Source organism: Microcaecilia unicolor, chromosome 5 (genome assembly GCF_901765095.1).
Source record: "Microcaecilia unicolor chromosome 5, aMicUni1.1, whole genome shotgun sequence".
Classification (NCBI taxonomy): Eukaryota; Metazoa; Chordata; class Amphibia; order Gymnophiona; family Siphonopidae; genus Microcaecilia; species Microcaecilia unicolor.
In genome coordinates, this window is record NC_044035.1 from 146676843 (window position 1) to 146691646 (window position 14804).

Here is a 14804-nt window from a genome sequence, read left to right on the forward strand (position 1 = left end):
GTCATGGTCTCGAAAATCCCTGAGGGAAGTGCTGTCTGACACTGAGGAGGAGCACCCGTGGTAGTCTGAAGAGGATCCCAGGTACTTTTCCTCCGATGGGTCCTTTGGGATCCCTTCAGAACCTTCCTCTCCACCTGAGAGAATGCTATCCCCACCTGAGAGCCTATTTCTCTCTCCGTTTGTGCGGGAAATGGCTGAGGCTATACCCTTCCCCGTAGAAGTGGAGGATGAGCCCAGGGCTATGATGCTCGAGGTCCTGGACTACACCTCTCCACCTAAGAAGGCAGTGACTGCTCCTCTGCATGTGGTACTCAAGGCACTCCTTTGTGTGGAACTGGGCATCCCCTCTGTCTGTTGCTGAGGTCCCCAAGAAAATTGACACCCAGTATCGGATCCACGGGGAACCTGGGTTGGCGAGCTCTCAGTTACCCCACAACTCCATGGTGGTGGATGCTGCTCTCAAGAGAGCCAAGAATACTAGGGACTATGCTTCGGCTCCCCCAGGCAGAGAAGCTAGGACCTTGGACTCTTTTGGGAGAAAAATGTATCAGGCCGCGATTCTCATTGTCAGTATTCAATCATACCAGCTCTTCACGAGAGTCTATTTGCGGAACTCAGTGAGGCAGCTATCTGACTTGGTTGATGCATTCCCTCCGGAGCACGCCGAACCTTTTCGCCAGCTGGTCAAGCAGCAGAAGGTGTGTCGCAAGTTCTTGGCAAAGGGCATTTACGACACTTGACGTGACATCCAGAATCTCTGCCCAGGGTATAGCAATGCACAGACTCTCATGGCTGCGTGTCTCTGACCTAGACCATTTGGTCCAGCAGAGAATGGCAGATGCCCTATGCTGAGGGGATAACCTTTTCGGAGAGAAGGTTGAGGAACTGGGTGACCAGATCAAGAAGCATACCGATGCTATGTCTTCTCTCTCCCCCAGGGCTCCTTCTTCAACCACCTCCTCATATAGGAGGTATTTTGGTGAGTCATGGAGTACTTCTTACACGTTTTCTAGGCATAGGTATGCTCTGGCGGCTCACCAACGTGCTCAGGCTACACTTGAGTGTGCTGTTTCTTGTCAACAGCTTGAGCCTAAGGCCCTTGCTGCTCCCCAGCAAAAGCAAGGGACAGCTTTTGACTGGCTCCAGTAGAGCATAGCTACCATAAAAATGTCTATGCCGGACGACTTACCATTTGGGGGAAGGCTTAAAATTTTTTCACCAAAGGTGGCTTCTCATAACCTCCGACTGGTGGGTTCTTCAAATAGTCCGGTTAGGATACACCCTCAATTTGGTATCCAAACTTCCAAATTGTCCACCGAGAGCTCGTTCAGCTCTCAACACAATCAGGTACTTGCAGAGGAACTCTCCGCCCCTCTAAAGGCGCATGCGGTGGAACCCATTCCACCAGGGGAAGAAGGGCAGGGATTCTAGTCCAGGTACTTCCTTGTGCAGAAAAAGACAGGGGGGAAGCATCCCATCCTAGACCAGAGGGCCCTGAACAAATTCCTAGTCTGAGAAAAGTTCTGAATGGTTTCCCTGGGCACCCTTCTTCCCATGATTCAGAGAAACAATTGGCTATGCTTTCTGGACTTGAAGGATGCATATACACGCATCCCAATACTCCCAGCTCACAGGAAGTATCTTCATTTTCAGTACAGCGTTTTGCCTTTTGGCCTTGCATCATCTCCCAGGGTGTTTACCAAATGTCTAGTGGTAGTTGCAGCATCTCTACGCAGACTGGGAGTGCATGTGTTCCCATATCTTGACAATTGGCTGGTGAAGAGCACCTCGGAGGACGGTGCTCAGGAGTCCATGCGGAAGACTATTCAGATGCTCGAGCTACTAGGGTTCGTAATAAACTACCCGAAGTCCCTTCTCTGCCCTGTCCAACAATTGGAATTCATAAAGCCCTGCTCGATACGTGCACTGAGCCTATCTACCGGAGACGCGTGCAATCTTCTGTCCCTCGCGTCCAAGGTTCTGACATCGCAGCAGGTCACAGCTCGGCAGATGTTGAGGTTGTTGGGCCACATGTTACGCCCATGGCATGCCTTCACTTGAGATCTGTTCAATGGACCCTGTTTTCTCAGTGGTATGAAGCCATGGGGAGCCTAGATGTCATCTGAGTGTCTCCTGAGCTGGTACTCTCTATTTATTGGTGGACAATTCGGTCCAATCTGACCTTGGGACTTTCATTTCAAATTCCTCAGCCACAAAAAGTGCTGACGTCGGATGCATCACTCTTGGGGTGGGTGGGGAGGCTAATGTAGATGGGCTTCACACCCAAGGAGCTTGGTCCATCCAGGAGATAGGTCTTCTGATCAACCTTCTGGAGCTCTGAGCGATCTGGAACGTTCTAAAGGCTTTCAGAGATCAGCTGGCCAACCAAGTTATCCTAATTCAAACAGACAATCAGGTTGCGATGTATTACAATAACAAGCAGCGGAGTACTGGATCTCGCCCTCAGTGTCAGGAAGCCATCCAGATGTGGCTTTGGGCATGCCATTACGGCATGTTTCTCCAGACCACATATCTGACCGGTGTAAACAACAGTCTGGCCGACAGGCTGAGCAAGGTAATGCAACCTCATGATTGGTCTCTGAATATGGGCATAGCCCGCAAGATCTTCCGAGTGTGAGCACCCCCTCGGTGGATCTTTTCGCCACTCAACTCAATCACAAGGTCCTTCAGTTCTGTTCCAGGCTTCAGGCCCACAACAGACTAGTGTCAGATGCCTTTCTCCTTCATTGGGGAACGGACCTTCTGTGTGTGTATCCTCCAGTACCTCTAGTGGGAAAAACTTTTGTTGAAACTCAAGAAAAACCGCAGAACCATGATCCTAATCGCGCCTTACTGGACGTGGCAGATTTGGTTCCCTCTACTACTGGAATTGTCCTCCAAAGCACCATGAAGATTGGAGTGTTTCCCGACCCTCATCACGCAAAATGAGGGGTCACTTCTACATCCCAACCTCCAGTCTCTGGCTCTCATGGCCTGGATGTTGAGAGCATGGAATTCACTTCCTTGGGTCTTTCGGAGGGTGTCTCCTGGGTCTTGCTTGCTTCCAGGAAAGATTCCACTGAGGTATTACTCTTTTAAATGGAGGAGCTTTGCTGTGTGGTATGACAGCAAGGCCATAGATCCCATTACTTGCCCTACACAGACCCTGCTTGATTACCTTCTACACTTATCAGAGTCTGGTCTCAAGACCAACTCAGTAAGGGTTCATCTTAGTGCAATTAGTGCTTATCATCAGCGTGTAGAAGGTAAGCCTATCTCTGGACAGCCTTTAGTTCGCTTCATGAGAGGTTTGCTTTTGTCAAAGCCCCCTGTCAAACCTCCACCAGTGTCATGGGATCCCAACGTCATTCTCACCCAGCTGATGAAAGCTCCTTTTGAGCCACTGAATTCCTGCCATCTAAAGTACTTGACCTGGAAGGTCGTTTTCTTGGTGGCTGTTACTTCAGCTCATAGGTCAGTGAGCTTCAGGCCTTAGTAGTGGATGCACCTTATACTAGGTTTCATCACAACAGTCCTCCGCACGCACCCTAAGTTCCTGCCGAAGGTGGTGTTGGAGTTCCATCTGAACCAGTCAGTTGTCTTGCCAACATTTTTTCCCCATCCTTATGCCCACCCTGGTGAAAGCAGCTTGCACACCTTGGACTGCAAGAGAGTGTTGGACTTTTACATGGAGCAGACGAAGTCCTTCAGACAGTGTGCTAAGTTGTTTTTCTCTGTGATCCCAACAGGAGGGGAGTCGCCATCAGTAAATGCACCATTTCCAATTGACTAGCAAATTGCATTTCCTTCGCTTATGCCCAAGCTGGATTGACTCTAGAGGGCTATGTCACGACTCATAATGTTAGAGCCATGACTCCATCAGTAGCCCACTTGAAGACAGCCTCCATTGAAGAGATTTGGAAAGCAGTGACGTGATCTTCAGTCCACTTATTCAAATCTCATTATTGCCTTGAGCAGGATACCCCACGCAACAGTCGGTTTGGGCAGTCAGTGTTGCAGAATCTGTTTGGGGTTTAGAATCCAACTCCACCCTCCTAGGCCCATTTCATTCTGTGTCAGGCTGCACTCTCAGCTAGTTTATATATAGTTTCAGGTTAATCTACATTATGTCCTTGCCGTTGCAAGGCCCAATTGACCAGTGTTTGTTGTTTTGGGTGAGTCTGGATGCTAGGGATTCCTCACTTGTGAGAAGTATACAGCAGGAAGGTTTTTTTCAGGCAATGATGAGGAACAAATCGCATTGATAGCTCGTAGCTTTTTAGACCGGATGGTCTGGAGCTTCTTGAGGCTTTTTCCTTCCTTCAGACACAACGTGCTTCATTTTCACCTATATTTGTTTGTCTTAATAGTGGGTCACTCTTGTTGTTTATATTTCAAACTCAGTCAGTAAAGCCATGGCTTCTAACACAAATTAAACTTTTTAAATGTGTGTTAGACGCTCTGGGTTTATTGATTAAGTTTAGTATTCTTCAAGGCATTTATTTACTATCTCATTACATAACTAATAGAATCTACCTGACATTTTCAAAACTGGACACATTTCCCTGATGGTGCTGATATCATTCCACATACTTGAAGACATTTGTAAATGTTGGAAACAGGAAGACTGAACACTGGATTTAGGTGCCTAGGTTAGTAGAGCAGGAAGTTGCCTATTTTCTGAATACTAGCATGAAATCACAACTAGATTTTAGAACTGGACATTATTCCTGCTTGAAATCAGGTGTAAAGGTCTTCATATACAGTATGCTTGATAATGCATATTTTTAAAAATATAAATCAAATAGGTAATGTGTAATCTTCAACAAACCCTGAACATCCAGATCCAAATAGTCAGTTATATGTATAACTCAGTGCTTTTTTTGTAGAAAAAAAGGTGCCGGTACTCATTATGGACGGGGTCACCACATATGGCTCCACCCCTATGATAGCCACACCCACATTAACCACACCCCCTATACCAGCCATGGCGCATATAAACAGACATCATTGAAAATATTATAGTACTATAGGAGAAAAAAATAACGTGATTTTTTTTCATTATAAATAATCTCTGTAAGCTCTTACAGCTCCAGTATACCCAGTTCAAAATAAGACAGCCAATGTAAATTCTCAAATTGGACATATTACAAACACTAAAATGAAAATAAAATGATTTTTTTCTACCTTTGTTGTCTGGTGACTGTTTTTCTTTCCATATTGGTCCCAGTCTGTGATTCTGCTTTCCTTTGTTTTCGCTTAACTCTTCTGTGCCATTTGTCATTTTTGTCTCCTTTTTCTTTGCTTTCTTCAATATTTTTCAGGCTCTCTCTCTGTCCAGATTTAATTCATTCTTACTATCCATTCTTTAATTTCCTTCATCTACCTGTGGCTTTTCATCTTTTCCTCACCCTTGTTCTCCCCATGCCCCTTCCTCTTATTCTCCAGTCTTTCTCTATTCCCCTTTTCCATCCAGCAGCTCTGCTTTCTCTCCCCATCCTTCCAGTGTCTCTCCTATTTCTTTCTGCATTCTTCCATCCAGCGTCTTCCCTCTTTCTCTCCCTATCCTTCCGTTTTCCCTCTCTCTCTCCCCATCCTTCCATCTGTTTTTCCCTCTCTCTCCCCATCCTTCCATCTGTTTTTCCCTCTCTCTCCCCATCCTTCCATCTGTTTTCCCTCTCTCTCTCCCCATCCTTCCATCTGTTTTCCCTCTCTCTTTCCCCATCCTTCCATCTGTTTTCCCTCTCTCTCCCCATCCTTCCATCTGTTTTTCCCCTCTCTCCCCAATCCTTCCATCTGTGTTTTCCCTCTCTCTCCCCATCCTTCCATCTGTTTTTCCCCTCTCTCCCCAATCCTTCCATCTGTGTTTTTCCCTCTCTCTCCCCATCCTTCCATCTGTTTTTCCCCTCTCTCCCCAATCCTTCCATCTGTGTTTTTCCCTCTCTCTCCCCATCCTTCCATCTGTGTTTTTCCCTCTCTCTCTCCCCATCCTTCCATCTGTGTTTTTCCCTCTCTCTCCCCATCCTTCCATCTGTTTTTCCCCTCTCTCCCCAATCCTTCCATCTGTTTTTCCCCTCTCTCCCCAATCCTTCCATCTGTTTTTTCCCCTCTCTCCCCAATCCTTCCATCTGTTTTTCCCTCTCTCCCCAATCCTTCCATCTGTTTTTCCCTCTTTCCCCAATCCTTCCATCTGTTTTCCCCTCTCTCCCCAATCCTTCCATCTGTTTTCCCCTCTCTCCCAATCCTTCCATCTGTTTTCCCCTCTCTCCCCAATACTTCCATCTGTTTTCCCCTCTCTCCCCAATCCTTCCATCTGTTTTCCCCTCTCTCCCCAATCCCTTCCATCTGTTTTCCCCTCTCTCCCCAATCCTTCCATCTGTTTTTCTCCCTCTCTCTCCCCATCCTTCCATCTGTTTTTCCTTCTCTCTCCCCATCCTTCCATCTGTTTTTCCTTCTCCTCCCCATCCTTCCATCTGTTTTCCCCTCTCTCTCCCCAATCCTTCCCTCTGTTGTTTTCCCTCTTTCTGTCTCTCCCCATCCTTCCCTCTGTTGTTTTCCCTCTTTCTGTCTCTCCCCATCCTTCCATCTGTTTTTCCCCTCTCTCCCCAATCCTTCCATCTGTTTTTCCCTCTCTCCCCATCCTTCCATCTGTTTTTCCCTCTCTCTCCCCATCCATCTGTTTTCCCCTCTCTCTCCCCAATCCTTCCCTCTGTTGGTTTCCCTCTTTCTCTCTCTCCCCAATCCTTCCCTCTGTTGGTTTCCCTCTTTCTCTCTCTCCCCAATCCTTCCCTCTGTTGGTTTCCCTCTTTCTCTCTCTCCCCAATCCTTCCCTCTGTTGGATTCCCTCTCCCTGCCAAGTTTGGCGCGAACGGCGCGAAGTCGTGACGCACGCGGCACCAGCCCCTATTTCCGGCCGCTGCTGCTTCTCCTGTTGAGCAGCAGCGGCCGCTACACAAAGAAAAAGAAGATTAAAAAAAAACTTCAAACCTGGCTGAAACGCGGCACCCCGGCACTGTAGACAGCCATTAGGCATTGGCTGTTGCCCCGCAGCCGCTCCTCCTCTTGCTTCTACGTCACTGCCCCTGGAGGAAGACCCCGGAGGAGCGCAGTGACGTAGAGGCAAGAGGAGGAGCGGCTGCGGGGCAACAGCCAATGCCTAATGGCTGTCTACAGTGCCGGGATGCCGCGTTTCAGCCAGGTTTGAAGTTTTTTTTTAAATCTTTATCTTTGTGTAGCGGCCGCTGCTGCTCAACAGGAGAAGCAGCAGCGGCCGGAAATGGGGGCTGGCACTGCGTGCGGGACATGGACTCACGGGGCGGGGGGAGCAAAAAAAAAAAAGGTGCCGGTACACCGTACTGTTGCGTACCGGCACAAAAAAAGCACTGGTATAACTAGGGAAAAAATGCCCGTTTCTGAGCGGAATGAAACGGGCGCTAGCAAGGGGCCCCCTCCCTCCGTCCGTTGAAGCTACTTGCCTTGTTCGCTGTGGGCCGTTTCGGCCCTCGAGTGTCAATAGCTCCGCCCTCGACGTCATTACGTTTTGACGCGTCATGACGTTTTGACGCGAGGGCGGTGCAGACACTCCAGGGCACACCGGATATCTCGGGCGCCTCAACTTCCGTGGAGGCTTCAGAACGTTGGGGTTGCCTTTTATATATATAGATAATTTATGAACATCAGTAGTATAACCCTGTGTTCAAGTTTTACACAGTGATTTACATAGTCATGTCTTCATCAGTTCAAAACCTTCCTGCTTTCTAAACTTGTTTAATTTCTTTTTAACACTTTTAAATCTTTTGATAAAATTACTGAAGTAATCAACTACTCAGTACTCATCTTTTTTAGACTGACTTTCAAATCATAGTCTGCTTAGGGGCACTTTTTACTCCGACATGGCACATGTTTCGCTGAAACGCTTTTTCAGTGATGTCCCCTAGTAGCCGCCAGCGCTCATCCTGTCGACATACGATTATTACAGCCACTTGGTTGTAATAATCGTAATAATAATCGTATGTCAGCAGGATGAGCGGTGGCTGCTATTAGGGGACATCCTATAAGCTGAAAATAATTAGATCTGTGAGCTGTCTTTTTGACACATCTGCTCTCCAAATTTTATTCATGTAGTGGTCCTCAATAATCTTGATTATTATAACGCTCTGTTCCAAAGTCTTTGTATAGGAGGTGTTCAGCTCCTGTACAAAGCTAAGCTCCTAATAGGGTCTCGCAAGTTTACATAAGAATAGCCATACTGGGTCAGACCAATGGTCCATCTAGCCCAGTATCCTGCTTCTAGCAGTGGCCAACCCAGGTCACAAATACATGGCAAAAACCCAATTAGTAGCAACATTCCATGCTACAAGTCCCAGATCGCTACACTCACTGCATCAACATCTTCCAGTGATCCCATCCTATCATCAAATTAGGTGACACACTATTAGTATTATGACACTGTCAATGTGGAACCATTTCCTTTGCCTTTACTTCTGGAATCTTTTTATCAAAATTGCCATTAAGGTGAATCTTGTCCTATATAATAAAATGCACCTCCAACATTCTGAAGTTGACTGCATGGCTGAGGCATTCGTGCTCTCTGTATCCATCTCCTGAATTGACATCACGTACTTCTGGGTTCGTCACAAGCAGAAGTGACCAACCACTTGAGGTTTCTCGGCTTCAGAATGTTGGAGGTGCATGCTATTAAATAGGATTGGTCAGTTCCTTGAAGCACAGCCAGAGCTCAGCGTCCTGCACAGTAACACTCAGACACCAGAGGGGGGGAGGTATCTCTGTCACACACACACTCACTCTCACTCTCTCTCTCTCTCTCTCTCTCTCTCTCTCTCTCTCTCTCTCTCTCACAGTCAGTGTCTTTCTCTCACTCTCACACACTGTCTCTCACACACTCTATGTCTCACACTGTATCACATTCACTCTCTATGTGTCACACAGTCACTCACAAACTATTTTGGTCTCATACACTCAGTCTCACAGAGAATCTGTGTCTCACACACACTCTCTCTCTCTCTCTCTCTCTCTCTCTCTCTCTCTCTCGCACACACTGTATTTGTGTGAAACACACTCTCTTTCACACTGTGTCTCACATAAGCACTTGCACACACTCTCATTCACACACACACACACACTCTCTCTCTCACAGACACACTCGCACCCAGACTCTCTCTCACACACACACACTCGCACATTCACTCACTCTCACACACTCACTCTCACATACACTCTCTCAAACATACACACTCCGAGGAAAACCTTGCTAGCGCCCGTTTCATTTGTGTCAGAAACGGGCCTTTTTTACTAGTTATACAGTAAGCTCCTCATGAAGCATATTGAGCAGTTAGGGTAGTTCCTGAACTGCATAGCACTGAATAGATTATTCTAATCTCGTTCCTTTCCCCTTCTTGAAAGGAGAGCTTTGGTTTTCATCTCTACAAGTTGTAAACTGCTTAGTTTCTCCCCCCCTCCTCCTCAACTACTAGGGACCTTTATTTGGCAGCAAGAAGAGCCAGGGTACAGGAACTAGTAGAGGTTTTGGCAGGCAGCCTGGCTGTGTGTGGCTTATTAAAATCATCTTCTGAATGTTTCTCCAGAGATACTTTTCTGATCATTTTTGCACCAGACCCTGACAATTTGTGGTCAAAGAAGATATTTTTCAGCTGCCAAGTCATTTGAGATGTAGAGCCCTTTTGGCTCAGAGGGAGAAGGTGTGATTTCCTTGGGAGCCACATTCACCCTGTGCTTCCTTTTGTGTGTTATTTTTCAGGGGCAACTGTAAAGCCCTTTTGGCTCAGAGGGAGAAGGTGTGATTTCTTTGGGAGCCATATTCACCCTTTGCTTCTTTTGTGTATTATTTTTCAGGGGCAACTGCATTCTTTCTGTGACCAGATTTAATAGGAGAACTTTTTAGATAATAAGGTTAGACTTTTAGGATTGGCTCCCAGAGAAGTAAGGCTGCTAGAAGAAAGGTGTAATTTTGTGTGGTTTAAGTGGAAAAGTTTTAGTTCTGTTTTTTTTTTTCTTTCTAGTCTGTTTCCCTATTTCTATTTTTTTTTAAACACTGTTAGGCTCAGTAGTGAAGGATTCCTCCTTCCATCATGTGGCTTAAATACAAATAGGGTATGATCAGAGCTTTTATGACATGCTGTTTGTTAAAATCTTGCAGTGTTGTTTTTCTTCTTTGGCATCTGCTCTACTTGGTTCTTCCAGTATCAAGTGTTAATCTTGTTTAATTCTATAGACATTTAATAAAGTGAAAAAAGTGTTTTTCTGTTCAAGAGTGTAAATTATGATGCTATGAAGTGTAATAATATTATGAAACCTTCAGAGATCGCCTGGGTCCATAGTTATAAAAACATTGTTTTGCAGATGTAACCAATATGCCTTCAATGTATTTTCTTGCAAGTTTGTCTGTATATTTTTGAAGCCATAATGTATGGGTATTTGAACTGGTTAGCAGCTCAGAGCCTGTAAATGTCCAGAAAAAGATGAGAGAAAAAAATACACACCATTCTATGTACCGTATGCTAGCCTATTTAAAGATAGAGGGGATTACCTAATGTAATAAAACTCACACTAAAATGTTTAATTTGACTTGGTAAAAAGTTTGCATTCACATTAAAATGGGATTTAATATGCTATAAAAAACAATTTTACAGAGGACATGTTAAAACTTACACTCAGTAACACGGCTTCTTTGCTAATGTAGGCATTTACATAAAATAGTTTAACTTCCATGTTGTCTGGTAGGAATTCCCCTGTGCTTCCTTGTCTGAAATGGAAAACCAGTTAACAGGAGGGATTTTTTTCCCCTCTAATAAAATCATGCCAGCACCCATCTTTTGCTGTAGACCCCAAGCATCACATAACCCCCCCCCCCCCCCCCTCCCTGACACTATTCCTTTCCTTGCTGAACAATTGCATTAAGCCCCTTTTGTATTACACCTTACCCCTCCCCCTTTCAATCATCTTTCCACCAAAAATGACACAATTTCTTGTAGAGCAACACCCTTCCAAGAACAACACAGCTGTCTTATGGGGCAAATCATTTCTCATGTTAACCCTAATGACACAGCCCCCTCTTGGATAAGAGTACTTTTGATTTCCTCCAACCAGGGCCGCAGAGAAGGGGGGGAGGGAATTCCCCAGGCCCAGCCTCTTAAGGGTGACCTGGTGCAAGGGTCTCTCTCTCCCTCCTGCTCCTGTTGGGACCCGGGTGATTGCGTTAACACGATAACCTGGTTCCGGCACACAGGAGCAGGAGAGAGACATGCACCAGGCCCCCTTGGAGGCTGGGAAGGAACAGACGCACTGACACAAGAAGATGGGGGCAGTGGCGGCCTAAGCGAGTGAGCAAGGGGCAGCAGCGGCGTCCCGAGTGGGGGCAGCAGCTGCATCCTGGGGGGGGAAGTGGCCTTGCCCCAGTCCCAGCTCTGTATCTCGGTGGCCCTGTCTCTGACAACCCCTCTCAGCCTTCCAAAATGGGCATCTTCCCTATCAGAGGTATCTCTATTCCCCTCCAAATTTAGAATTTTGCTGCCTAGCGATCTTTCACTACACAGGGTTCTATAATCTCTCCTGCCATGGAGAAAAGTTGAATCTTAGGTGCTCATTCTGGAGGTGTTGCACCAGGTGGTGTTGTATAGCCCTCAAAAGGGCTTTTTCATACTTATTAGTGCCAGGGAGATGAAAAGAGGACGTGCCCTGAAATGAGCTGTGTCATTCTTGTGGGGGATGGAGATTTTCAAGGAGATTAGGGGATGCTCTGGAGTGAGCTTGTGTGGTTGTGCTTGGAAAGGTAAGGCTGGGTCTTTTCATTTGTCACCTAGGTAAGCACAATTTTTATAGTAGCAGTCCATGTAAAAGGTTAACACCTGGTCCGAGGCAACTTTAAACTTTGTCTTGAGCATGCCTGCAGCAAACAGAGGATGTAAGTCAGCATACCATTCAATTTGTTGTGAGCCTAATAAAGCCTCCATTGCATTTGGCTATTCACTAACTTTAGTACCTGTACACAGATGTGTGGGGTTTACCACAGTGGTGTAGCTACGTGGGGCCAGGGGGGCCTGGGCCCCCGTAGATTTGGCCCTGGACCCCCCTGCCGACGACCCGCCCGACCCCGTTGTCGCTGTTGCCTGCCTTTGCTGGCGGGGGACCCCAACCCTCGCCAGCCGAGGTCCTCTTCTTCTCGCAAAAGGCTTCCTTCTGTTTCTGACGTCCTGCACGAGAGGGTCAGTGGCGGGCGGGGGGGGGGGCAAATTTGACAATGGTGGTGGGGGGGTCGGCGGCACCGGGGGGGGGGGCTAAAATGTGCCCCCTCCCCTCGGGCTCTGGAGCTCCCTCCCGCCGAAGTGTGGCTATGCCCCTGGTTTACCATCATGAATCTGACAAAATGGAATTTTATTTCCTTGAAAGCCTGTGTCATCTTTACATGCATATTAAGGCATAGCATAGTATTAGCTTGTGCAAAATGACCTTAAGTTCTCTTCCATCCCTTTTTTTGCCTCTCCAGTTTGGGCAAACACAATAATGAAGAATATGCCAATGGTATCCGGCAGGGGCTTCTCAAGAACTCCAACTGCAGAAATTGAGCGCAGTCTCTTTGGACCCAATGCATCACCTGTTTCCAAGGTAACAAAGAGCCATGTGTGACAAGGAAGTGATGGGAAATATAAGGAAAACCTGAAGCAATTCTCTTTGCACAGAAAAAAAAACTATTGTCTCATTAGTAAAAGAAATTAGAAGGTGACTATGAAAACCATAAAAGTAATGTTGGTAGCTGCCCACAAATCACTTTAAACCTCCTTTTATGTATTATGGTTGGTTGTTTAGGTTATCATTTTTGCTTTGCCCCTGCCTGAGAATTTATGCATGAGAGCTGCCCCTTTCTGAATTTCGGCCTCTGTGTGTATGTGTGTGTATGCGTCTGTAGGTTGACTTCAGCAGAGGCCATGGCACAATATGTGAAGAGAACGATCAGTACAGCGCAGAGAATTTCCGTCGCCTGTCTCGTAGCCTGAGTGGAACAGTCATCACTAGCAGGGAGGAGACGCTTGTCTCTTCTCACAGTTTTGTAAGTAGATTAAGCCTTCTGATGCACGTGTGCCTGCTTTGTAAGAAGCAGTGGTTGAATTCAGAAATACAGTCCTCTCTCCCACTTACAAACAGCAATTCTGTCATTTCCAAAATCTTGAAGAAAATTTGAGAAGCTCACTATTGTTTCACTTGTTGCAGTCATTTCAGAGTCTTGATTACTGAAAACTTGATCTGTACAATATAGATATGTATAACTATTTACAGCATAATCAGATTTCACACAACCTTTCCAATGATAGTCTAGAAATAAGCACTAAAAGGGCATCTTATAACTTTGTGTCCACAATTATACGCCCCTTGTGTGTACAGATTACTGGCACTTTTGCAGGTAAGTGTACACTTACACGTCTAAGTGGCAACAAAACAACTAATCACTATAAGGGTGTGAGTGCTATAGTGTGTAAATGCAAAGGGGTCATTTACATAGGTGGAGTATGGGAGGTGCATGGGCAGTGCTGCCACTTAAATGTGCAGATTACAGAATACAGTAAATTAGGTGGGTATCTGCTGCTTTTAGGCACCTGCAGTTGCACCAAGTCTATGGCTCATGTGTCTGCAGGCGCATAAATGTAAGGCATACCGATGCCAGGTAATATAGTGTTCTATAAGGGAATCAAAGCACCCAGATGCCATCTTAGAATAGGATATCAACATGTGGTTTCAGAGTGCCTAAAAGAAGGCACACACATATAGACCTGCCCCCTAGGTGCCAATTTACTAGGCTTTTTTTCTCAACCTCTGTCAATGGGGTGGGCAGGGGGAATGATTAATAAATCAGGGTTTAGCTTACTGTGGGGTACTTCTGTAAAATAGGCACTAACATTTATTTGCCTTTTACACATGTAGATAATTAGAATGATAGCATATACATTTGTATGGGTGCACATACATGCATAAATGCCAAACATGCACCTCAATGCTATTTTTAACTATTCATATACCTCAGATAGTGCGTAGTTGGCAGGCGGGCATAAACTTGAGGAGGGCATAAAGTTGCATTTGTAGCTTATAGAATACTATAAGTTAGGCAGACATCTCTGGAACATAGTGTAGCTGAACACACTTACGCCAGCATTATGGCAGGTGTAAGTTCCATAGCGTCCCCAGATCAATCCAGAGACTTCTGGGTTATGCCCCTCCTCTAGCAGGTTAGATAGAGAGAACTCAGAAGTTTGCTACAATAGAGCATGTGCAGCCAGCCTCACTTCAGTATTCTCTCTATCTAGCAGGTAGAAGGGAGCATAAAGTGCAGCTCTGTGGCCTGAGGCTCCTATCCCGTTCCCTCAGGTATGTTGAGCTTTCTCTGGGGTTGAGGTGCTGGAGCACATTCTGGGATACACCTGGTGGTGCCAGGTCCCTACCCTTCTCCCCCTGTCAGCCTACTTAAATTCTGTTGAGGATTTTGGCTGTATTCCTCTCCTGTCTCTTAAAAAAAAAAAAAAAAAAAGAACGAGACGGAACGATTCTCCAGTCCAGCCTCATTTTGGCTTGCTTGGCGCTTGGAACAATTCTCCATTCAGATTAATTGGAACGTGAGCAGGGCTGGGACTGCGGAGAAGGTAAGGCTTTTGGGGCTATGTCCGTTCCGTTGGAGTCCGTTAAGCGTGGCTCACACTGCGGGGCACGGTGGCACGTCGCTTCCCTGCGAGTTTTGTTCCGCGACGGTAGTGAGTCATAGTGCGGATCAGGGGATCGCG

General features: G+C 46.3%; 1 protein-coding gene across 9 annotated transcripts in view; it reads left to right on the top strand.

Moving 5' to 3' along the window:
• USP54 (ubiquitin specific peptidase 54) overlaps positions 1-14804 on the top strand; it is a 479705-nt gene that overhangs the window by 435467 nt on the left and 29434 nt on the right. For 8 of the 9 annotated variants that reach the window (XM_030203404.1, XM_030203402.1, XM_030203407.1 and 5 more), the window contains 2 exons: positions 12524-12642; positions 12944-13084. In XM_030203404.1, coding sequence (XP_030059264.1) covers positions 12524-12642; positions 12944-13084 — 260 coding nt within the window. The remainder of the gene's footprint in view (positions 1-12523; positions 12643-12943; positions 13085-14804) is intronic. The other variant, XM_030203409.1, reaches the window with a different exon arrangement.